General features: G+C 48.2%; 2 protein-coding genes across 2 annotated transcripts in view; one reads left to right on the top strand and one right to left on the bottom strand.

Annotated features, from left to right (window-relative positions):
* Positions 1-2590: 2590 nt before the first annotated feature.
* On the top strand, positions 2591-18421 carry GAREM2 (GRB2 associated regulator of MAPK1 subtype 2). Its single transcript, XM_031951420.1, has 6 exons — positions 2591-2724; positions 6210-6350; positions 12599-12729; positions 13434-14504; positions 16246-16403; positions 17093-18421. The coding sequence occupies exons 1-6, from the start codon at positions 2613-2615 to the stop codon at positions 18105-18107; spliced, it is 2628 nt and encodes an 875-aa protein (XP_031807280.1). The 5' UTR covers positions 2591-2612; the 3' UTR covers positions 18108-18421.
* A 3171-nt stretch (positions 18422-21592) lies between these two features.
* HADHA (hydroxyacyl-CoA dehydrogenase trifunctional multienzyme complex subunit alpha) overlaps positions 21593-22436 on the bottom strand; it is a 54718-nt gene continuing 53874 nt past the window's right edge. The window contains exons 19-20 of the mRNA XM_031951415.1: positions 22212-22357; positions 21593-22121 (exon numbers count right to left, since the gene is read on the bottom strand). Coding sequence (XP_031807275.1) covers positions 21976-22121; positions 22212-22357 — 292 coding nt within the window. The 3' untranslated portion in view covers positions 21593-21975. The remainder of the gene's footprint in view (positions 22122-22211; positions 22358-22436) is intronic.

Below are 22436 nucleotides of genomic sequence, written 5' to 3'. Positions count from 1 at the left end.
TATTTATCTATTTCATATGACAACACAACTAACTTTAGAGAGCCTAATTGTTCACCTAGAAAGACTCAATAAGCAAGGATCCTTTTTGTATCATGAAGCTCTTTGGCAGTGTAGTCAGGCCTAAACACCCTTTTTCAGAATAATATTTTTAAATGCATAAAATAAAATACATAGGATTGTCAAGGAAGCCAATTATGTTGTAAAATAGTTATCAAAAAATGTTTTTTTTTAAAGTTCCCAGACTACTGGTTTAGACTCCTGGCTCTAAAATTTCAGTGGTAAAGCTCCCAAACATTTCTGCTCATTGACTACCCTTCCTCTTAACTACCCTTCCTCCTAATTACTCTTTCTTGCCTTGCTTCCCCCCATAATTCTCCACTCCACTCAAAGTAATCTTTTTTAAATTTAGTAGTATTTTATTTTTCCAAATACACGTAAAGATAGTTTTTGACATTTATTTTTATAAGATTTTGAGTTCCAAATTTTTTTCTTCCTCCCTTCCTTACCTCTTCCCTCCCCAAGACAGCAAACAATCTGATATAGGTTATACATGTACAATCGTCTTAAACATATTTCCGTATTAATCATTTTGTGAAAGAAAAATCAGAACAAAAAAGGAAAAACAATGAGAAAGAAACAAAACAAAACAAGTGAAAATAATATGCTTCAATCAGCATTCAGTCTATATAATTCTTTGTCTGGATGCAGATGGTATTTTCCATTTGATGTCAACTGGAATTGTCTAATATGACTATTGTGGAGAAGACCCAAGTCTGAGATGGTTGATCATCACATAATCTTGCTGGTTCTGCTCACTTCACTCAGCATCAGCTCATGTAAATCCATGTTTTTCTCAAATCTGCCTGCTCATTATTTCTTCAGAACATTAATATTCCATAACATTCATATACCATAACTTTTTCAGCCATTCTCCAACTGATGGGCATCCACTCACTTTCCAGTTTCTAGCCACTACAAAAAGGGCTGTCACAAACACTTTTGCACATGTGAGTCATTTCCCCTTTTATGATCTCTTTGGGATACACAGACCCAGTAGAGACACTGCTGGATCAAAAGGTATGCTGTGCCAGCACAATCTTAAAGCACAGACCTGGTCCTATCACTTTCCTCCTCAAAATCCTCCAATGACTCCCCACTGCCTCCAAGATAAAAACACTCCTCATTTTGGTGTTTAAAGCTTTCACAAATCTTACTTCAAATCTACCTGTCCAACGCCAAGCTTCAGCTCCCATCTACAAGCTTAGCTAGCACCTCTAGCTCCTGGGCTGCTCAGAAACCATCCCTATCCCTTTGGGGTCCCTTTCTCCCCTCTCTTAATTATCCTCCTCCTGACCCAAGACCAGCCTTCTCCTCTTCCCCTCCCCCCCATTATTAGTTATTTCATTCATTCCATTCAATTTGCCAAATCTATCGGTTTCCCAAGCCTGAAACAAATTCTCTCCTCACCTCTTCAGTCAAGGATCTTTAGCTTAGTATAGTAGACTGAGTAATGGAAGAAGTCAGAAAGAGACCTGAGTTCAAATGTCTCTTCTGACACATATTAACCTGCTAGTTTCTTACCTTCCGAGTCTCAGTTTCCTCATCTAAAAATGAAGGAGTTGAACTGGAATCTCTAAGGTCCCTTTCCTCTAAATTTCTGGTTTTTTTGTTTTTTTTTTTCCAAGCTTGCTGCTTTCTCTTCTTAGTTCTTCCAGCTGTTAATGCTCTACACCAACTAAAAATGTCTTTGAATTTACTTACCTATTTACATGTTGTATTTTGTTACTCCTCCCAGCTCCCCAGTAGAGCATAAGCTCATTGAAGGCAGGCTGTCATCTGTTTTTTGTCTCCCCACAGCCCAGAACACAGCCTTGAACAGAATAAGTTTTAAATAAATTTTCTCAAATTGAATTGGATTTCTAATATCCAATTCTAATTCTAATTCTACGGTCCTTTTTTTTTTTTTTCTTCACCTTCAAGGCTCCCCCTGATGTCACCGGAAGGGTGGTGGGAGAACTAGGACAAGGGAAGACACTTGAGAGACAGTTCAGAGGTGGATGAGGGAGGGAAAGAGAAAAAAGGAGAAAGAAGAAATGAAAGAAGAAGCTGGAGAGTGAAACCTGAATGCCTGGAGAAAGGAGAAGAAGGAGCTAAAAGGAGAAGGAGAAAGTGGCAAGAGGAGACTGGGAAAGTATTCTCAGGCTTTGAAGGAGAGGGTTTAGAAAAAAATAACTAGAGGAGGGAAAGTAGGGGGGAAAGTAGAATGAGAAAAAGAAGCAGAAGGTGGGATGAAATGAGAAGGGGTTAAAGAGAAAGGGTGAGGAAAGAGGGAGGGGGAGTGAAGAGATGGAACGATGAAGAGAGGAAACTAAGGGGGAAGCATGAAGGGAAGCTGAGAGGGAGAGATGGAGGAGGGGGTAGGAGGGCGGCCTTGGGAAGGGGGGGGCTTGGGGGGTTTAAAGGAGGGGAGGGGGGGAAAGGGAGGGGGGAGGAGGGGTCTAGGGTGGGGAGGGGGTTTGGGGTGGAAATGGGGGGGGGGGAAAGGAGGGGGCCCCTGGGACGGAATGGGCCCTGGCCCTTCCAGCCCCGGACTTGAGCCTTGGAGCAATGCTATGGAGAAACTGGCAGCCGGGCTAGCTGGTCTCCACTGGAGCATGGGGGCTTTTCCCTTGGACCTCATCGTCAGCCGCTGCCGTCTGCCCACCCTTGCCTGCCTAGGGCCAGGTACGGGAGAGGAGAGGGGAGGGGGAGGGGCAAGTCCTGAGAACAGGTGAGCCGGGACCAGGATGCTGGAACATGAGCAAATCGGGGAGTGACAGCAGGGCGCCGGAGTGGAGCAAAGAGGGAGAGGACGGAGAAGGGAGGGAGGGACAGGAGGGAAGAAGAGCCTGCGGGGGTCCTGGGGGTGCATTGTTCTGCCAGGCTTTGGAGGGTTCTGAGAAAGTTTGTGGCTCTTTCTGAGCACACTCCTGGGACCTCTGTGCAAGCTTCCGCGGAGGCCCCCTCTTTTCTTCCTCCCCCAGCCTCCCCCTCAGCCTCCCTTTGTCCTTTTGTCTGCCTGTCCTTCCACCTTTGGGTCCCTCATTTCTCTGCCCGCCCTCGCTCCTCTCTGTGTCCGTCCCTCTGACCCTCCCCACTTTTCCCAGTCCCACCCCAATCTTTGCCGGATGCATCCCGGTCCCTCAGCTCCCAGCCACCTGTGCCTCCCTGGTCCTGAGCTGTCCCCTGCCCCCCTCCCCCACCTCGGCTCTCCTTCACCCCTTCCCTTCCCCGCCTGCCCCTTCTCTGCTTCCCGGTCCCGGTGGCTCCCTAGCCCAGCCTGGGGAGGGGAGAGGGGGTAACCACTCTATAGAAGAAGGAATAGGAGGACATGGATCCTGCCTGAGCAGGCAGTTCTGGCTGGGGGGAGAAGGGGGAGGGGAAGTGGGGATGGGGCCTGGCTGCCTGGCTGGGGGTTTTGTGTAAGAGAAGAATAGGGGTTTGGCCAGCCTGGGCACACTCGCTTCCCAGAATGCTAATGGGGCAGAGAGGCCCACCGGCCCCTCCCCCCATCCCACACTGCTCAGTGCTGAGGATGGCCCTACCCAGGGACTTGGAGATGAGGTGGAGAAAGGTGGGAAGGAAGAGGGAGGGTGAAGTCGTGGGTGCTGTAGGAGTCCCCGCTAAGTGGTTATGGAAGCCTCGGTCCGAGGTGCTCGGCTGTAGTCAGAGGTTCTGGGTTCAAATCCCGCTTCGGAAGCTTAACTTCTCCGTGGGCTTGGACAAACCAACCACTGGGGCCTTATCCCTTCTCCATAAAGTGAAGGGGTTAGATAAGTTGCCAGCTCTAGGGTCTTCTTGCTCCCTGCGCGGGTGCGGGGCGTGTAATCAGCAGGTCAGGTGTGGCCGGAGGATCAGCGGGCAGTGGGTTCCAGCGGGAGGTGTCCTGGGGAGCTCTGGGGAAAGATGCTCTGCCCCAGCAGGACGATGAAGCTGGAACCTGCCAGGAAGGGCTGCGATCATGGAGTTAAGTCAGAAGGGGCCTGGGATTAGGGAAAGCCCTCCTGTCTGTCTCATAGATGGCCAAGGCCCAGAGGAAGGACAATGTACATAAGTGAGAGGTAACAGAGCTGAGATTCAAATCCAGAACTTCTGATTGCAAACCCAGTGTTCTTTCCAGAGAACCACATAGTCTCACTGACTCCCGCAGGCTGCAGCTAGACTTTGATTAAATGCCTGAGCCATCCCTTTAAGGTCATGTCATCCCCCCAGGAATGCTCTCACTGTGTAGGCTGGTCCTTCCACACTCCTTCTAAAATAATAACAGCTTCCTAAGTGGCAAGAAATAAAATATTTGTCTTTGGTCTAAAAGAGATGACCAAATGATCATTCTTTTTAATAACTTGTTGACCTCGTTAATAAAATGATTAAACTTTCCCTCCCCCAGAAATAATAGTTTTTAATTTTTTCAAAATACATGCCAAGATAGTTTTCAACATTCACTCTTGCAAAATCTTGTGTTCCAAATTTTTCTCCCTCCCTTCTTCCCACTTCCTTCCTCTAGACAGCAAGCAATCCAATATAGGTTAAACATGTGCAATCCTTCTAAGCATATTTCTACATTTATCATGCTGCACAAGAAAAATCAGATCAAAAGAGGGAAAAATGAAAAAGAAAGAAAGCAAGCAAGCAAACAACAACAAAAAAGGTGAAAATACTATGTTGTGCTCCATACTCAGATCCTATAGTCTCTCTATCCTCCACATTTCTTAAGTCCCAAGTGATGCAGAATTTAGCTGGGGAGTAGTTATCATTTTGGGAAGGGTATTAGACAAGAATGGACAGGGGCTTTTGGTGTATGGCAAGGAAGCAGTCAGGAGGGTGTCCCCTTCTCTCCACCCCCCCCCCCCATGCCCATAGCTGCCAGGAGAAATGCTTCACATTGAAAATTCTAGGCTCCTCCTGCTGCCCTGGTAACAGCTGCTGGGGTTAGAGAACTCACTCGTCTAAGCCCCTCCCAATACCCCTTTCTTTTAACAACCTTTGGCCAATGTCTCCTTTCCTTTCCCCCTCTCTCCCCTCTTCTCTCCCCCTTTTTCTCTGATTCTGTCCCCCCCTTCCCCTCCCCTGTTTCTGAGATCTTCCTGGTCAGGAGAAATGGGAGAGGTGTGGAGGAAGCTAGGGGTCTTGGGAGAAGGAGTTTGTTCCCCAAGGTGCTGGCTCTAGATTTAAAGTCCAAGACCAGAGTTTAAGTGCCGACAACTATTTATTAGCTGTAAGGAAATCAGTTCATTTTCTTCCCTGGGATTCGGAACTTGGCTTCCTCATCTGTAAAACAAATGAGTTCAACTAGTTGTTCTTAAAAGCTCCTTTCAAGTCTAACTCTTATATTCCTTTGATTTATTTAATATTTTCTTCCAGTTACATTCAAAACAATTTTTTTTAACATTTGTTTTTAACTTTTTTGACTTTTAGGTTTTCTCTTTTATTCCCACCCACAATTAAGAAACCACATGTGAAGTTATACAAAACATAAATCTTAAATTCCTAATGAAGTTGGGGGGTCTCCTTTCTTGGAATTCAAGGGTGAATCAGAATGGAGCCTGTTGAATGAATGAATGCATTGAATGGGAATTCAAGGCATCTGTCACTAACCATAGGACACAATTTGAGGCTGACATCCTCATCATAGAGGGAGCTGTCATTGGAATGGGTTTAAGTCTTGCCTCTTCGCATAAAAGCCATATAATAAGTCATGACCTTTGAAATGACACAGGCAATTATTTAAGACCATAAGTTACCAAAAAGGGGGTTACTTAGAAGCAGCTCCTCTTTGGGATATCCTTATGAAACACTGGTGAAATCACAGGTCAGATTAAATAGAAGGGGATGAAGGGAGTGTCTGGACAGCTCACCCCATCCAACACTCCCCAGAGATCCCAACCTTGTGTGTGGTGCTGAGGATGCTGTTTGCTGGATGGGTCCGGAGGAAGGGAGGGACAGCTCCTTCCCTAGCAGAGCAGAAAGCCACAATGAAGATGGCTCAGTAGCCACATGAATTGTTTCTGTTTCTGTTTCTCGGGTCGTTTGGAACATAACTGACTGGACAGCGATGGGGAGTGGGGAGGACCCCCTGCTGGACAAATGAGCATCCCGCCCCTGGAGAGGCTCAGTCTGAGGAAGGGGGAGTTTGCTGAGTCTGTTCCTTCTCTCTCTCCTTCCTGGCCCAGGGGAGTATGTGGAGGGGGTGAGCCAACAGGATGTTCTGCTCATCCACTCCTGCCGCCAGTGGACAACTGTGACAGCCCACAGCCTGGAGGAAGGGCACTATGTCATCGGGCCCAAGATCGATATCCCACTGCAGTATCCAGGTAGGGCCTGGGGGCCTGGGGAGGAGGCCGGCTGTGGTGGCTGGGAGCTGGAGGAGCAGGGAGAAGCTGGGAGGTCCTGAGGAGCACACAGGGTTAAGAATCCAGGATCGAGGACTTAGACCTGGAACGAGGCCATGAGTCCAAACCCCGGATTTTACAAATGAGGAAACTCAGGCCCGGAAAGCACCAGGCCTCCTGTCTGGCCTTCCTCCATTTATCTGAAAAGGGCTGAGTGGCTGGAGGATTGCTGTGGGGAAGCCCTGGCCACTCTGTTCGCTTTGTGGCATTTTCTCTCTCTGTGCCATTTTCCTGAGGGCTCTGGGTTCTGTAAGTGGGAATGGGTTCTGTGTTCTGCAGGGGGGCACAGACTCCGCCCTAAGCTTCCTGGATGGGCTCTCCCAAAGTGCTGAGTGAACATGATCCTGGATGGAGGAACATTTTTTGTTTCAGAATGTCCCGAGGTGGTGTTCCATCCTGGCCCCTGGTTCCTAGGGCAGCGGCCACTGGTAACAGCTACTGGGGTTAAAGTAAATTAAGTTTAAATTTAAGTAAATTTTAGGTATAGCCCATGCTGACCAAGTGTCCCATTGCAGCTGCCCTGATGGGGAGTCAGGCTTGTCATTTCTTTGTTCAGTCACATGCCTTTTTCTTGGGTTCTCTTGGCACACACCCTGCAGTGATTGGCCATTTACTTCTCTGGGTCATTTTCCAGGAGAGGAAACTGAGCAAATGGGGTGAAGTGACTTGCCCAGATTCACACAGCCAGGAAGTGTCTGAGATCAGATTTGAACTCGGGTCCTGTTGTCCGCAGGCCTGCACCCTATCTATTGCACCACCTACTGCTTTCAGACTAGTTAGTTACTTGCTAAATTCTTGGAGAAGCTCTAGAGATAGTTGACTGAGTCAAGAGACCTGAGGTTCAAATATTCCCCAAAGGTATGGTTTTGAGCAAATCATTGCACCTCTCAGAGTTTGTTTTTTCTTCTATAAAATGGTGATAGTATTCAATAATTAATCAACATTTTTAGGTGCTTACTAAATTCCAGGCAATTTACGAAACACTGGGGAAACAAGTATGAAAAAGAAAGTCTGTTCTTGCCCTCAAAGAGTTTATAATCTAATCAGGGAAGACAATACACAAAAGGATTCTAAAAAAGAGTGGGGTGTGGAAGGAGGGAGAAAGGAGAAGGAAGTACTCGTGGCTTAAAGGAGAAGTTCAAAGGAGTGTGGCTAGGTGGGAAATTCAGAGATGGCTGGCCTGAGTACTCTCCTCTAATAGAGGTTTTGGAGTTCATGGCTCTGCTCCAGAAGTCTGAATTATTGTCTGTTTATCTATGCATATCAGCAGATCACCAGACAAGGTCCAGATTCCCCCTGAGGTGGAAAATCTCAGATCTGCAGCTCATGCTGGAATGGCTCCTATCTGCTGCTATTCAAGTTCAGGGATCCAGCCCCCTTCCAGTCCTGAGTTTCTCATCCAGTGCACTTCCTCCAGTTCTTTTTTTCAATTCCTGATTGACCAGAGGCTTCTCCCTCCCCGTCAATCTCATCCTTTCCTTTCTCCTCTTTTCCCTTTCTTCTTCTTCCCTCTCCCTTCTCCTTCCTTCTCCCTCCCCCTTCTTCCTCTCTCTCCTGTCTTTTTCTTTCTCCCTCTCTTTCTCCTTTTCCCCTCTCTTCTTTTCCCTTCTTCTCCCTTTCCCTCTCTTTTCTTCTCCTTCCTGTTCCTCTCTCCTCCTTTCCCTCCCTCTCTCTTTCCTTTTCTTCCCTTCCTCCCTTCCCTTTCTTTTCCCCTTCTTCCCTCTTCCCTTTGAGATGACCACAATGCTTTGGAGTGACAATCTGAGCAGGAAAAGTTTGCAATGACTTATGGCAAGGGGGGAGCCCAGGATCCAGGTCTCCAAAGTTGAGTGCTGGTATCTGACAGGGCGTGAGGAAGGAAGGCAGTCCAGGGAGTGAGGTCTGAGATGAGAGAGTGGGGGAAGGGATCCAACTAGCAGCCAGGGAGGGGATAATGAAGCACTAAGTGTGGTCAGCCGGACACTGATTCCTCCCGATGAATTAATAATGAGAAAGGGAGCAGGGAGAGGGGAGCAGGGACCTGGGCTGCCCAGCTTTCCTCACCACACAGGAGAAAGGGAGGGAGAAAGGAGGGGTATGGCAGGGGACAGAGGGGACCAGAAACCTTTTTGCTGGGGTCAGATGGATGGGAAGCATCTCCTTTTACTGGGCTCCTAGTTCTTAGACTATGGGGCTTGGCTCTTGGCTCCATGGGGATGAACTGTAGCAAGTGAAATGGGATATTTACAGTCCAGAAATGTTTATCACCAGCTAGTCAGCTTTATTTAACTTAACTTCTCTGGCCTCAGTTTCCTTATCTGCAAAATGTGAGGATTAAACTAGATTTTTGAGGTCCACATTCTATAGTGATGGAGCATGATGCTGATTTTTCTGCCAAGCAGAATTCATCCATTCATTCAGGATATTTTTACAAAGCACTTAATAATAACATTAACAATAACAATAACTAGCATTTAAATAGCACTTTAAGGTTTGCAAAGTGAAAATATCTCTTTTTACCTTCACAATACCTTGGGAGGGAGACATTATTATCTCCACTTTACTTTACAGGTAAGGAAACCAAGGCAGCAGTTCAGTGTCTTGCACAGAACTCCATTCTTCCTGACTCACAGCTCAGCTCCATCTAGGAACTGGTCCTGGCCTAGCTAGCCTGGGGGGTTTCGAGAGGGAATAAGACTTGATCTTGGCCATCTCAGAATTCTGGATCAAATAGAGCAGATGGTGTATAAAGCATAAGAAAAATGTGATGAGTGAGCAACAGGGCAGTTTTTGACAAGTAGCTTGTGGATGGCACAAACATCCTTCAAGGGGTATGGATAGCCGTTTCCCTGTCCAGGCACAGAGCCTGGTCACAGCAGCTCCTTCTGGTGGGCGTGGGGGAGAGGGATTGGTTAGCAGCCGTGCAGATTTGGGAACAGGACAGGGACACACAAGCAGCTGGGTGAGGATTGGGGGGCAAGAGGAAAGGTTAGAGGGGTCTACTTCACACTTGGAGGACAGGAAATCCCTCCTCCTCCCTTCCATCAGCTCAGCTAATGAGGAAGCTAGACTCTGGGTTAGGGGGAGGAAGGAGTGGATCAGCTACCATGGTTACATCGATTCTCCTGACCACATCCTCTCCCCCAGCTTCCCTGATTCAGCCTGAACCTCCTCTGTCTAGTCCTCTGGCTTTGCTGGGATAATAAGACCAATTCTCGTGGTCCCTGGCTGGTCAATGTGTAGGCTCCCTCCCTTCTGACCAGCCTCTCTCCCTCTGGGTATGGTTAAATGTGGGAGTTGCTCTGACCCCAGTCTGGTAAGAACCCTAGCCTAAGTACTTAAGCTCAGACCATCTGCTTCCTGGCTTGAGCGTTGGAATTCTCTTCGCCCTTAGCCATATCTATGTGTCCTCTGGGACTGGTGCAAAGTTTCCCTTTCTGCCCAAGAGGGCCATAGTCTGGCTAGGAAGAAGAATAATAATAAATAATAAACATTTACATAGCACTTACTCTATGTCAGGCACTATGCTAAGTGGTAACGGTAAAGTTATTTCATATGATCCTCACAACAACCTTGAGAGGGAGTGCCATTATCGACATTTTACAGATGAGGAAACTGAGGGAAACAGGTTAGGTGACTTTTCTGGTTTTAGACAGCTAGTGGGTGTCTAAGGCTGGATTTGAACAGTTCTTTCTGATTACAGGCAGCTAGGTAGCAGAGGGGATAGACCACTGGACTTAGAATCAGTAAGACTCATCTTCCTGAGTTAACCTCTGGTTTCAGATACTTATTAGCTGGGAGACTCTTGGTAGGTCATTTAACCCTGTTTACCTCAGTTCCGTATCTGGAAATGATCTGGAAAAGGAAATGCAAACCAGTCTGATATCTGCCAATTAAACCCCCAAAAGGAGTGATGGAGAGTCAGATGGACTGAACCGACTAAACAAGTTTCCTGATTCCAGGCCAGGGACTCCATTCACTGTGCCACCTAGCTACTAAAATGGGATTTGGCAGGTGCTTTCTACTATTTCTTCCTCTCCAAATTGGCTCTCAGTTATGCACTCCTGGCCAGGGAACCCAGAGGCTAGAAGATAAAAGGGTGACCGTAGCCCTGATTAAACTGGTTCCACAAAGCAACAGATAGAAATTGTCCACACTAAGTCAAATCTTACAGGTCTGTGTCTATTGTGTGAATATCATCATAGACCCAAATATTTGGTTGTTCTCTAAAAATGTTTGCTCTAAAAAGAACAAAATGGCAGCACTACGTGGGGTCAAATTATAGTATGTCTGATTGTAACTGATCGGACCAACTGACCTCAGAAGGCTCTGCCATGATGGAGCATAAATAATGCATATGAACCATATGCACAAATAAACACTTACTAAGCACCTACTGTGGCAGCTCCTGTACTAGGAGTTCGGGTTACATTAATTAAGCATCTTCCATGTATAAAATGCTATTATTTATCAAGGTTAGAAAGTCCCTGACTTAGAGCTTGGTGAGCCGCCTTTAGAGGGGAAGCTGCCCTGAGTTTGAGTATTGGACATGGAGTCAGTTAAAAACCCAAGTTGGAATCCTATGGATTCAAATTCACCAAATCAAAGCCATAGACACCAGCTGGCTGTGTCACTCACCTCTCCAAGCTTCATCTGTAAAATAAGGATAATAATAGCATCTATTTCACAGGCTAGCTACAATCAAATAATATATATATACATATATGCACATGTATATCATTTTACAAATTTTAAAGTGCTAGATAAATGTCAGCTTCTACATTGTAACATTATAATAATAACAATAACTACTTATTTGCTATGTCCATTTCTAGTTGTTTTTCTGCCAGGGCAACTGTTTTTTGTTGGAGAACCCAATTCCTCAGGTGTTCCTGACTCATTGAGCATACAGATTATTTTTAGTTTTTTCCATTAAAAATAAATCCACCATGGTTTTAAAATTTTTATACATCTTTCCTCCCTTCCCTCCACTTCAGCAGACTGTCTTCTTATTCATCTCCCCTCCCTAAGATTCAATCTTTTCCTGTCTACTGGTTTCTTACCAGACACATATGTAAGTCAAAAAAAAAAAAAAAAAAATCACCTGGTCCTACCAGTGGCAACTAGGTATAGCAGTGGATAGAGGCCAGGCCTGGAGTCAGGAAGAGTCATTATTCTGAATTCAAATCTCACCACAGACACTTACTTGCTGTATGATCCTGGACAAGTCACTTGACTCAATTTCTTCATCTGTGAGATGGACTGGAGAAATAAATGGCAAACCACTCCACAGTGTCTTTGCCAAGAAAACCCCAAATGGGACATGAGAACAACAAAAAAGAGATGGATAGACACACATATAAATATGCCTAAATAAACAAACACATGCAAATGTATACACACACCCATGTTCTTAGTGTATGTCCTACAAGTCCCACAAGACTTTTAGGACATAAATACATGTATTTGTATATAAAGCTATTATATATAATAGAATATAGTTACATTATATTATATAACATTAATTAATATATTATATTAATTACATATATAATATAAGCATTTAAAGCTTAAAATTTCACAAAGACTTTTAAGGACACACTACATGTATTTGTATATAAAATACAAACATAAATACATATGGGAATATGCGTGCCCACCACATAAATATGTGCATATATATGGCTTGATATATATATATTCATACATACTGCCTCTTAAGGACAGGGATTGTTTCTTCATTTGTCTCTGTCCTCAGTTCATTGTACAATGTTTGGCCCACAGTTAAGTACCTAGTAAATGCTTGTTGGTTAATATAGTCCAGAGCATCTTCTCTTTTAGGGGAGAAAACCATGACTCAGACAATTAAAGCCTAGGTGCGGCAGAACGGGGCTAGAACCCAGGTGCCCAGACTCCCCAGCAGTTTCTGGTGCTCCTGACTCTCTCACAAGTTGTCCGTGCATAACTCCGGAGTGTCCGGCTGTCCGGTGCTCCTGTGCCTGGGTTTTTTGCTAAGCCAACCATACAGTGATGGGTCCATGAGGAGTATGGGCTCGGGGAGCACCCAGGTCTCCCCCTGTGGTCTCTGCAGGGAGGATGACCTGGTCCCATGAAGATGTTGGGGTCTGAGAGCTGGGGTCAGTGGGACCAGCCTCATCCCCTGTAGCCAAAGGCTTCTGCTCCTCCTCCAGGGAAATTCAAGCTTCTGGAGCAGGCACGAGATGTTCGGGAGCCAGTGCAGTATTTCAGCAGCATCGAGGAGGTGGCCAGCGTCTTTCCTGACCGGATTTTTGTAATGGAGGCCATCACCTTCAGCGTCAAGGTCAGCCCCCTACCCCAGGGTCCCCCCAGTTCTGCCAGGTGGAAGCCTCAGCAGCTGAGCTTCCTTTAATAACAGGAAAAGGGCCTTTGCTGCAGTTCCACTGAAGAAGACACGTCCGTCCTCATGTTTCAGTAGAAAGAAGTGAGACAGGAAGGGTTTAGGATCTTTTCCCTTAGAACTAACTTTCCGGGAACCCCTGAGTTGGATCGGACTTTAGTGGTCACGGTGCAGTCCACACCTACGCAGGAAGCCCCTCACGAGCATCTCCAGCCGGTGGAGTTAAAGACGCCTGGTCGGGCACACCCATCCCTCCCAGAGGCTGCCCCTTCTGCTCCGAACAGCTCTCCTAGTGGGGAGGTTTTTGTTCCCCGCGGGCCCAAATCCGCCTAAGGGCAGCAATTACCCGTCACCCGTCCTTGCGCCCTCTGGGTCCAAACCCTGCCTGGACCGCTGCGCCCAGCCCGATCTCTGGAAGGTTCTGCCTCTTGCTTTAACCAGATTCAGGAGTAATGGGGCTGGAGTTTTTCCAGCTACAAAAGGGTCGTTGTTTCCGACTTTAAAATTCCGCTTGTAATTTTACTTCCATTTTCTTTGCCCTTCCAGAGTAGGTAGGACCAGCTTTGTATAGTGTGGGGGCGGGGGGCGGCGCGTCGCCCACCCTCCCCAGACCACCCCCATGCCCCTCCCTTTCCTTTTGCCCGCAGGTGGTGTCCGGGGAGTTCAGTGAGGACAGTGAAATCTACAACTTCACCCTGCATGCGGGGGATGAGCTCACCCTCATGGGCCAGGCTGAGATCCTGTGCGGGAAGACCCCCAAGGAACGTTCCCGCTTCACCACTATCCTCCGCAAACTGGGCCGGGCGGGGTCGCTGGCGGGGTCCCTGGCGGGGGTGGGGAGCGTCAGCGGGGGCTTGGGCGCCGGGGGAGCGGCGGGCACCATCAAGCCCGTTAAGGGCAAGATGCCCTGCCTCATCTGTATGAACCACCGCACCAACGAGAGCCTGAGCCTGCCTTTTCAGTGCCGCGGCCGGTTCAGCACCCGCAGTCCGCTGGAGCTGCAGATGCAGGAGGGAGAGCACACCGTGCGGGCCATCATCGAGCGGGTCCGGCTGCCCGTCAACGTGCTCGTGCCCAGCCGGCCCCCCTGTAACCCCTACGACCTGCACCCTGTGCGGGAGGGCCACTGCTACAAGCTGGTCAGCATCATCTCCAAGACCGTGGTGCTGGGGCTGGCCTTGCGCAGGGAGGGCCCAACCCCTCTGCATTTCCTGCTGCTCACCGACATGCCCCGCTTCACGCTGCCCCAGGGGCTGCTGGTCGGGGACCCCCAGGTGGAGCAGCTGGTCAGGGACAGCGCTTCCTACTGCCACGAGCGCTTCGACCCTGACGAGTACTCCAAAGCGGTGCGAGAAGCCCCCGGAGACCTGGCGGAGGAATGTGCCAGTCCGCGGAGGGCAAGGCTCTGTCTGCAGGGCCCCCGGCCCGAGGCGCTGCCCCAGCTCTCGCTCTGCCTTTACCCCCCCGCGGGGGAGGGGGAGCAGGAGTACATGAGTCCAGACTGGGCCGGCCTCTCGGACCCCGCTCCTCCGGTGGAGATCCCCTATGAGGAGCTGTGGACTCACCCAGCCACGGAGAGCTTCGCAGAGGGTGGGGGCAGGGGCAGAGGCAGGCAACCCCCCGCGGGGCTCAGACAGCCCGACCTCATCTCTTTTGCTGGGCCTGCGCATCCGGAGATGGAGGTTCCCCCACCCCCTGTCCCTCCCAAATCAGAGGCGGTAAGTACAGGTGGGGGCAGCCAGGTGGCACAGAGGGTGAAGCGCCAGGTCTGCCCTTGGGATTCAAACCCAGCGTCGGAAACTAGCTGCCAGACCCTGGGCAAGTCACTTCGCCCTGCATGGCCCGGTTTCCTCATGTGTAAAATGAGCTGGAGAAGAAAATGGCAAACCCCTCCAGGATCTCTGCCAAGAAAACTCCAACAGGGTCACAAAGAGAGAGAGAGATGGCTGAACAACAAGGATAGGTGGCTCTTGTGGTCAGAAAGAATCTTGGGATAATAGTCACAGATTTAGAGGGGGGAAAGATCTAAAATGATCTTCACATGGGGGAACTAAGGCCCAGAGAGGCAAAGGTTATACAGAGGCGGATTTCAGTCAGGTCTTCAAACCTAACTCACTTTCCCAGCACAAGAGGGAAAAGGGAAAACTGTTCTTTGAGCTAAGTCCTGAGGCTTTTCTTACTCAAGCTTGACGAGCCTCCTCTTCCCTTCCCCCCAAGAACTCTGGCCTCTGCTTTCCTTAGCCAATAAAAAGGGCTTGTCCACAGGAAGTTTCCCTAGATCTGGACACATGGCATCTCGGACCTCTCTTCTATGACTACCGTCAAGGGGGATGGAAGGAGATGGCAGAAGGGTGTATGTATAAAGGGGAGGGCGGCGAGTGAATAGGGGGTGTGTGTTGACCCTGACATTCAGGTTGTGTTACTTGCCTTAGTTTCCTTCATCTGAAAATAGGGATGACAGTCTTTGCAATTACTTCTTTTGTGGGGTAATTATAGAGAAAATGCTTTGTAAAAGTTTTAAAGGGCCCATATAAATGTGAGTTATTATTAGAGAAAGAAGGCTTGTGTGTGTGTGTGTAGGTAGGAGGCACTAAGTAGGTATGAAAGGGATATATTCATGTATGTTTATTTAAGAGAGACAACCTGAAGGTGAGATAGGGAGAAAGCAGAGGAAAGCCTATGGGGAGGTGAATTGGGTTGTATTAGCATGCCATGGAAATGTGTTTGCAGAAAGCCAGGGTCTGAGCCTAGGATAATCTGGGTTAGCACCTTTTCACCTCCTCTCCTACCCAGTCCTTTCCTGCTTCCTCCATCCTTTCCGTGCCTTTCCTCCTGATCTGTGTTCCTGGCTTTCTTCTTTAATGGTGATGATAGCTGGCATTTGAATAGAGCTTTAACATTTGCAAAGTAAATTACAAACTCATTTGATTATTCAACTCATTTGATCATCACATCAACCCTAGAAGACAGGTATTATTATTATCCCTAATATTATTATCCCCATTTCACAGATGAGGAAACTGAGGCAAACGTGGCTTGCCCAGGGTCACAAAGCTAGTAAATGTCTCAGACAGAATTTGAATTCGACTTTTGTAGACACTAGGTCCAGTGCTCTACTGTGCCCTATTGCTTTTATGTAAATGTCTCTGATGTTTTAAAGCAGGTTTTGGTTTGGGATTGCAGCTCTGAGCTGTAAAGGCTGGGGAATGGAGTACTGGGATGGGAAGGAGTTGGGTTGGGCTTTGGTGACTGATAGGGGGGAACCACTGTGTACAGCCATATTCATTATGGATGTGCTCTCCAGAGCAGTCAGAGGCTAATATCCCTCAGGACTCAGAGTGATGCTATGTGGCTGGGACAAAGGGTGTCAGGGAGAGACCAGCAACTTTCCAATGTGTTCCGGCCCTTGCGTCCTGCCTCTTACCATTTTTCCTGATTTCTAGGAATTTGTATTTCCAGGTCAAGGAAGAATGTCGCCTGCTCAACGCTCCACCGGTCCCACCAAGGGGTGGCCGGCCCCCAGGCAGTCCTCCTATCCCACCCCGCTTCCCCAAACTTCAGCCTGTCCACTCTCCTAGCCCTGGTCTCTCCTATTACTCTTCAGGTCTCCACGATGGGTGAGTGCCCTTCAAGCTATGACCAGTTGAAATTAAGGTTGGAACAGATTCAGGGGAGCACAGGGGATATGTGGCTGTGTGCCATGGTAAAGTGGGAGGAGGTAGGCTGCTTTGAGCCTCTTCATAGCAAGGAAGCGGGTCCCCCAGGGAGAAAGGACCCTCTGTGTGAGTGGCCAGGGCAAAGGCCCATTCTTCCTGTCCAGGTTATGGCTCTGGTCTCCTTCCATCTTTGAGCTCCTAGGCTCGTCCTCGCATCCGTGGGAGGTACTTTCCTTGGGTCATTTGGCTCTTTGGACAAGATCCCCATACAAATGAAAAGGGCGCTGATTTGGGAGCAAGGAGACTAGTTCTGGGCCTGCCCCTTGCCTGAAGTAGCCCCCCTCTGACTCTCAGATCCTCGTCTAAAAATGAGGGGGTTTGATCGAAGATTTGTAAGATTCCTTTTGGCTCTAAATTTTTGAGCCTATGATCTCTGCTGTCCCCAGCTGGACAGGACAAGGCAGGTCTTGGAAATGAACAGCAAATAACCTCCCAGGGTTCCAAGTTCTCCTCTGGGGCTGGAGCTGGCATTGGGACCAGATCAGCAAGACCTTATTTGGCAGGGGCAGAGCTGTGCATCACAAAGACTATAGTGACCATTTCCTTTTCTCTCTCTCTCTATCCTGCCTTGCCTGTTTTTTTCCTCCCAGATCTGGTTCTCGGAGTGGCAGCTGCTCCCCATCCCCAGATTCATACTCTCTGTACTGTTACCCCTGCACCTGGGGTGACTGCAAGGTGGGTGACTGCTCCAGTCGCCCACTTCCCGGCCCCCTCCCATCTACAACGCAGCCCAGCCAGGCCTCCTGGGCCTACCCTGAGCCTGGAAACAGTCGATCTACACCGCTCCTTGGGGGTGAAACTCTCACCAAGACATACCACAGCTGTCCCCCTCCACCCAAGCCTTTACACCCTCAGAAACGCTTTGCTCCATTTGGGGCCCTCAATCCATTTGCTGGTCCCTCCTATTCCTCAGGTCCTGCGTCATCCTCCTCCTCCTCGTCCTTGGGCCCCACTTCCACCCCCCGCCCCACTTCATCCTCCAGCCCTACTTATTCTCCAGGCCCTGCCTCCTCCAGTCAGACCTACTCCTCCGGCTCCCCGTCCTGCCCCACCTCCTCCTCTTCTTCCTCTGAATGGCAGGAAACAGCCCTTGAACCCTTTGACCCCTTTGAAGTGAGGCAGGGCAGTTCCCCAGAGCCAGAACTGCTTCGGTATCAGGAGCCCAGAGTGGGTAGGCCTGGGCCCTTGTCACCCCCGGGCCCCACGAAGGCCTTGGATCCAGATGGCCTGATGCTCCGGCGCATGCCCACCCCGTTGTCCCCTCCCGTCTTACAGGGGCCGGAGGGAGCTGGAGCTCGGCTCTACCTGACCCCGGGGCGCCTGGATGTGCCCCCGCGGGAGGGGGCCGTGGGTCGGGCCAGTTGGGAGAGCGCCCCATGGCAGCCCCCGGCTGATCTCTCGGCCCTCTCCTTGGAGGAGGTGTCTCGGAGTCTGCGCTTCATTGGCCTCTCGGAGGACGTGGTGAGCTTCTTCTCCAGGGAGCGCATAGATGGCAGCATCTTTGTACAGCTCAGTGAGGACATCTTGGCTGATGACTTCCACCTCACCAAGCTGCAGGTCAAAAAGATCATGCAGTTTATCAAGGGCTGGAGGCCCAAGATCTGAGCGGCCTGGCCTGTGGCCAGACAGCAGGAATGTTCTCGGGCCTCTTAGGGGCATGAAAGGAGTTCTCCATGAAGCTGCTGCAGGTACTGGATCTGGGTGGTCCAGATTCAGATAAGGCAGCAGTGTGCTACCAAGATTTAGTGCCCCCAGGGCTCAACATTCAACCGAAGCTCGGAGCTGGTCGGGGAGCCCGCCTGGTCTCCTGGGTTCTACCGCTGGGACTTTGCACAGAGAACAGGACCTTTGGCACAATTTCTTTCCTTTAGAGACTTCACAAGGAGAAGCTACAAATGGTATTAACACAAATGTGCAGACTGGCACGGCTCTGCCCTTTCCTCGGAACCCAACACTGCCCAATAGAGTGATGGAACAGGCTTTCTAGATCCTTTCCCAACGGGGGATGGGGGTGGGGGAGGAACCTTTTCCATTCTCCAAACTTCTCAGGGGTCCTCAAACTACGGCCCACAGGCCAGATGCGGCAGCTGAGGACGTTTATCCCCGCCACCCAGGGATATGAATTTTCTTTATTTAAAGGCCCACAAAACATAGTTTTTGTTTTTACTATAATCCGGCCGTCTAACATTCTGAGGGACAGTGAACTGGCCCTCTATTTAAAAAGTTTGAGGACCCCTGTATCTAGATCAAAGTAAGAACGTGGAGACAAGGAGAGAGGTGAGTGTCTTGCACTCAAGCACCAGGCTTCCCAAGGCAGCTCTTGGTACTCAGCCCAAGGACCAAGTTATTCCTAAATGCCCCCATATTTCCTGCCTTTCTTCCTTTTCCTCCTCCACTCTTAACTCAATGAGAGTACTTTGCCCTTGTGCACTGTTCACACCCGTGCCCCTTCTGGAGTCACCTGATCTGGTCAACAGTAATTACTGAGCACAATCACTGAGCACAATCATAGTTTTGTTGACATACAGGAAGGACATTTAGTTCTGAAGCTCAGAGCAGCCTTGGCCAGGGTTCCTGTACTCTGGCTGCTTGGAATATAATTGGGAAGACAATACTTAAGAGCGCTGCCTAATGGCTCCAAAGCCAGGCTAGCCTAGGAATCAATCACCTGGTCAGGCTAGATGAAGTGACCTCTACAATCCCTTTCAACACTTCAGATTTAAGCCCGGGTTTCTTTCAATGACTACTACTCCTGCCTTCTCTTCATAGCCAGATTCTATTTATTATGGCTTTTTTTTTTTCTCTCTTTCAGCCAGGAAGTTGTTACCATAGGTATTTCTGAGATTTTCTATTGCTTTTAGCTATCTTCTAAACAAACACCTTATTCTCTGTCATTTAGGACAAAGGGGGCAGAAGGAAAAGACTTATGAAGCCATAGAAACTCAGGAAAAATTATCCAGTACCTTGACTTCAGGGTTCATAGACCTCTTGGTACAGAAGGGAAAAGATACTGAAATTGAAACCATCATGTTTTTCCTACCTTTTACCTGTTTGGCCTTAGGTAACAACTTCTCTGGGCCTTATATTACTCTTTATAGAATAAGGAGACTAAATAAAGGGCCCTTTCAGCTCTAGATCTGTCTTCCCTACACGGTTTTGGAGTGTATTAACACGGAGGTGGCTCCTCATTCCTAGAAATTTCAGTGTAGTCATCTATAATACAAAACAGAGGAAGGTTGTTCTGGATTCCTGCATGCACTGCTTTCAGCCAACCCCAACATCCCCCCAAGGAATCACTTCTCTCATGTTTTGGGTCATATGCCAAGTCCCCATGGAGACCAGCTTACCTCATCTTACCTCAAAGGGCTGCCTGGATATTTATTTCTTCATATTTTAAAGGGTTTGGGTGACGTTCCTGCTACCAATGCCAGGCAGGAAAGGAGCCCCACAAGTGACAGAAAAAAATGCTATAGTTGGGAAGAGTTGGCTCTTGTAAGGAATTCAAATAGATCAATTAAATAAATACTACAGATCTTGCAGAAGGGTGCAAGCTGAGCTGTGTATGTGTGCTAGGCCTAGAAGTTAAAATATATTTTTTCTGTTCTGTTGAGGGAAAACATGAGGTAGTATGTAATGTGCTCCTTTGTTTGTACCTAAGGCAAGGGCCCAGCCATGTGGAAGCCCAGGATCCACTGTACACTTATGTAAGATCCTCCTCATTTTTGTATCTACCCTAAGACAAAGGCTTAGGTAGGTCTTGATGCTATTAAGTGCCAGAGCTCCACTTCTTAGCCATGGATGTTAAAGTCTGTGAGTGTGTGCCCACTGGTTCCAAATGAGCAAGAAGGCACTTGTCCACTCTGGCCTTTTCATTTCTGAGTTAGGACAGGAGCTTTCACAATGCCCGTGATGGAGCCTTCACCCCCATGCCCAAGAGGTATGGGTGGCCAGTTCTTTTCTGCCATCTGCTGGCAGTCTAAGAATCATAGTTCTGGAATTCTAGCATTTGGAGCCTCAAGTCTCAGCAGCTGTGACTAGATTTTAATATATAGCCAGTATTAAATCCATTCTACAGCTTAAGCAGATCCACAAAGGGTATCTCAGATAAGACCATGAACCAATCCAGGATTGTTTAGCAAAGGCTAAAACAGGTCAAAAAGCCTTAGCTCCATGGAAGAAAGCTCTGAATTCAAAGGTTATATAAAAGCTTGGGCAATTTAACTTTTCTGGGTCTCAGTTTCTTCACACATAGGATGAAGGTGCTGGAGTAGATTTTTCAGGTCCCTTCTAGCTCTAACTCTATGATCCTCTAACCTTGGAATCTGGAACAGGTTCCCACTGGCATGAAACCCAAGTTCATTGGGATTCCCTCTATACATAAGGCCCCAAAGCAGTTAGTTCCTTTCAGTGTTTACATGGAAGGTCAGACTTAACTGGGGCTGGGGCTTCCTCCACAGCCTCGCCTCTACAATCTAAATGGCCACCTCAGGGAGGTTTTGATCAAAGAGCTCATTCCTACATGGGTAATTTGGTGCTTGGCTTCTCCACACTCGGCCAGGATGCTGCTGAGATGACAGCAGGCCTGTCTCCAGGCCTGCACCCAAAGCCTTCCTCACTAGTGCCTGCTCTTCACCAGGATTTATTTCAAGGAGGCAGAGGGTTAGAGAAATTAAGTGGTATGAAGTAATTAAGTGTGATGGAGTAATCGAGTGAATAGAGGAGATGGGAGACGAGTTCCATTCTCTGTCTTTCTCATTCTGTCACCTCCTTTTCTCTAGAGCGGCAATAATCAAAGTTGCAGCAGGGAGCAGGGAGTCCCGTGAGTACCAGGGACTTAGCTGGGGAAGCTTGAGGTGCAAAGAACATTCAATGACAAACTCAAATTTACACATCCTTGGGCTCATTAAAAGAAAGAGCCAGGAAGCTCCATTTTCTATCTGCATGGGCTTTTCCTCAAGGTACTGATGGAAGATCTGAGGGGTATTCTGGATCCTACCCATTTAAAAAGTGAAGTATTCTGTGTCTGCTGGCTCTAGGAAGCAGCTGTTTAATCAAGAGGGGAGGTTCAACAAAGAGAAAAGAAAGATGAGGAGGCTTATAAAGTTTGATTTTATTGTCAGATGTGAGTCATTCTGGCAGGAATCAATCAGTTCTGCCACTAGCCTTGCAGACTACTGGAAGCAAAGGCAGCTTCAGCTGTGTGGACCAACTTGGGTTTAGACTCTAGAGTACAATGAGTTCCATTTTCCAAAGTGAAGTGCAATATATCCAATTCACAGCTGGTGGAACTGGGAGTCACCAAGAATTGATTAGAACCTAAGGCACTTTAACCAGGAGCTAGACTGCAAAGGCTTGAGCATATGTTTTCTCACCAGGTTATCTAGACAAATCTAGATGCTGTGCATTTGGAAATAGCACTACCTCCAAGCTGGGGGTCAAGTGTATGTCCTGCACAAGATCAGATTGCTCCTGCTCAAGGATAAAACTTTTTGCTAGGGTTGTTTGCATGGTCAATCAGTAACTGGCAAGGACTGAATTGCTTTCCGTAGATTGCTTCATATCTCTTCATCCGGTCTACCAACTTCTGAGCACCATACAGATCTGAGAAACGGAAGGGACCTAAATAGAGAATAGATATCAGATACTGAGGCAAAGAGCAAAATGAACATTTACAAGCCAGCAACATCAATCTTCAAGAAATGTACAAACCTCCAAGGCAAGGTGGAAAGCCAAGGCCAAAGACTGCCCCAATGTCTCCCTCTGCAGGAGAAGCCAGAATCCCTTCTTGGAGACACATGACTGCTTCATTCACAAATCTTGTTATTAATCTGTACTGGATCTCTTCTGGGGTAGAGCTGCCAACAAGAATATCCCATCCATCAAGGAATATCTCATCCAAAGGGATGAAAAGATAATGAGTAGTGATAACTTAAT

This window comes from Sarcophilus harrisii, chromosome 2 (assembly GCF_902635505.1).
Source record: "Sarcophilus harrisii chromosome 2, mSarHar1.11, whole genome shotgun sequence".
NCBI classification, from domain to species: domain Eukaryota; kingdom Metazoa; phylum Chordata; class Mammalia; order Dasyuromorphia; family Dasyuridae; genus Sarcophilus; species Sarcophilus harrisii.
This window is presented reverse-complemented; position numbering and strand designations above follow the sequence as displayed.

Excerpts from the sequence above, each read along its gene's own strand:
- GAREM2 (XM_031951420.1), top strand. The coding sequence starts at position 2,613 with ATGGAGAAACTGGCAGCCGGGCTAGCTGGTCTCCACTGGAGCATGGGG. Across the intron at positions 12,730-13,433 it reads CCATCACCTTCAGCGTCAAG|GTGGTGTCCGGGGAGTTCAG; the intron begins GTCAGCCCCCTA and ends TTTTGCCCGCAG. Across the intron at positions 14,505-16,245 it reads TCCCTCCCAAATCAGAGGCG|GTCAAGGAAGAATGTCGCCT; the intron begins GTAAGTACAGGT and ends TTGTATTTCCAG.